The following is a 1,856-nucleotide window of genomic DNA, read 5'->3' on the forward strand; positions in this document are numbered from 1 at the left end:
AAATCCGACTTGAGCAATTTATTAACTGTTTAGTTCAATACCCATTTGGACTTGAGAAAGCCAAATTGGGCAAAACTACTCTCTTACCGAGAGGTATTGAGTGGGTATTTGAGTGTTGATTGCTATAAAACACCCCGACCAACTAAACTCGCTCTAAAACTCACAACCCGTTAGGCAAACACCTAGGTGGAAATCACAGCCCTAGACCTTTTACATATTTGAAAAACAACAAAAAAGACATTCTTCTCTAGTTTCATATTTTTCAATTGCAATCCTTAGTATGATTTTAGAAGTAAAATCAAAATAAAGTTTTTGGAAGTGCAACTTAGACAATCCACGTGCTCCCTGTGGATTCGATCTCGACTCCTAGTTGGATATTATTATTGTAATCGAACGCTTAACAATCCCAATGTGAGGTGTGACTTGGGCGAGATCAACATCCATTTGGTAAATGTGCCAATGCTTAGAAGCGGCTACTACTATAACTGATCTAACAGTGGCCAAGATGGACATTGGGAAAATGTTTTTGTGTAGTCCAGGCCCTCTTTTTGACTGTAACCTTTGGCTACCAGTCTAGACTTAAACCTCTCCACCTCCCCATTAGCTTTGTATTTCACTTTGTACACTAATTTGCACCCTATGGGAGCCTTACAAGCAGGCAAGTCAACAACATCCAGGTGTTATTTTCCTCCAATGGTGTAACTTCTTGTTGCATAGCAGTTACCCACTTTTCATCTTTTGAAGCCTCATGATGGTGTTTAGGTTCAACTATAGATGATTGAGCTGAGAGACATTTAGCATATGAAGGTGATAAACTTTCATAACTCAAATAGTTTGACATGGGATATGCACAAGAGGTGGAGACAAAATCCTGCAGCCACTTTGGAGGACCTGTAGTTTTGGGTGGTTTTCTAACTGCAATGAGCAGTGCAACATCCAAAATTTGTATTTGTGGAGAATCATCAGTACTTGCATCAACTGATGGTGGAGAATCACCAACATCTTCATTAACTGATAGTGGAGAGGCATCAAAGAAGGCTTTTGTTGCCTCGGGATTTGCATCAGATCCCTTAGTAGCATCAGTGTCTTGGACTGCAATGTGTTCAGCTGCTTGATCTTGATAGAACTCTATTGTAGTATCTGATAAATCAGCTGGCTCAAATACTAGGAAGATTGGGATAGATAATACCTCCATTTTCTTGAAAGGAAATACATGTTCCTGAAAAACTACATCCCTGCTAACTATGAATTGTCTGGACTACAAATCATATAGTTTATAGCCTTTCTTGGTGGGTGAGTACCCCATAAACACAGAAGACAATGCTCTGGCTGAGAATTTGTCCTGCCTTCTTACATTCACAGCATAGCATAAACATCCAAAGACTCTCATGTGATAATAGAAGGTTCAGTGTTGAACAACTTTGCATATGGAGAATCTCCCTTTAAAACTGTGGAAGGCAACCTGTTTATGATGTGCACTGCTGTAAGCACATAGTCACCCTAAATCTTAGAGGGATTTCAGCTTGAAACCTCAAGGCTCTTGCCACTTCTAGTATATATTTGTGCCACCTCTCAACGACACCATTTTGTTGTGGACTGTACACACATGTTGTTTGGTGAACAATTCCTTGTGATTCTAAAAATTATTTCATATCTGAGTTAACAAATTCTAACCCATTGTCTATTCTTATAGTTTTAACATGACAATTGAACTGTGTGTGGATCATACAAGTTAACCTTTTCATCAACCAAAAAGTCTCATCCTTGGCATTCATCAAAAACAACCAAGTGATTCTAGAGAAGTCATCAACCACTGTGAGAAAAAATCTTTTATTATCATGAGTAGGCACCCTGTA

General features: G+C 38.8%; 1 protein-coding gene across 1 annotated transcript; it reads right to left on the minus strand.

The window, feature by feature from the left end:
• Positions 1–637: 637 nt before the first annotated feature.
• LOC138901144 (uncharacterized) lies at positions 638–1,195 on the minus strand. Its single transcript, XM_070188884.1, has one exon. The coding sequence runs from the start codon at positions 1,193–1,195 to the stop codon at positions 638–640; it is 558 nt and encodes a 185-aa protein (XP_070044985.1).
• Positions 1,196–1,856: the final 661 nt, after the last annotated feature.

The sequence above is a fragment of the Nicotiana tomentosiformis genome, chromosome 11 (assembly GCF_000390325.3).
Source record: "Nicotiana tomentosiformis chromosome 11, ASM39032v3, whole genome shotgun sequence".
Taxonomy (NCBI): Eukaryota; Viridiplantae; Streptophyta; class Magnoliopsida; order Solanales; family Solanaceae; genus Nicotiana; species Nicotiana tomentosiformis.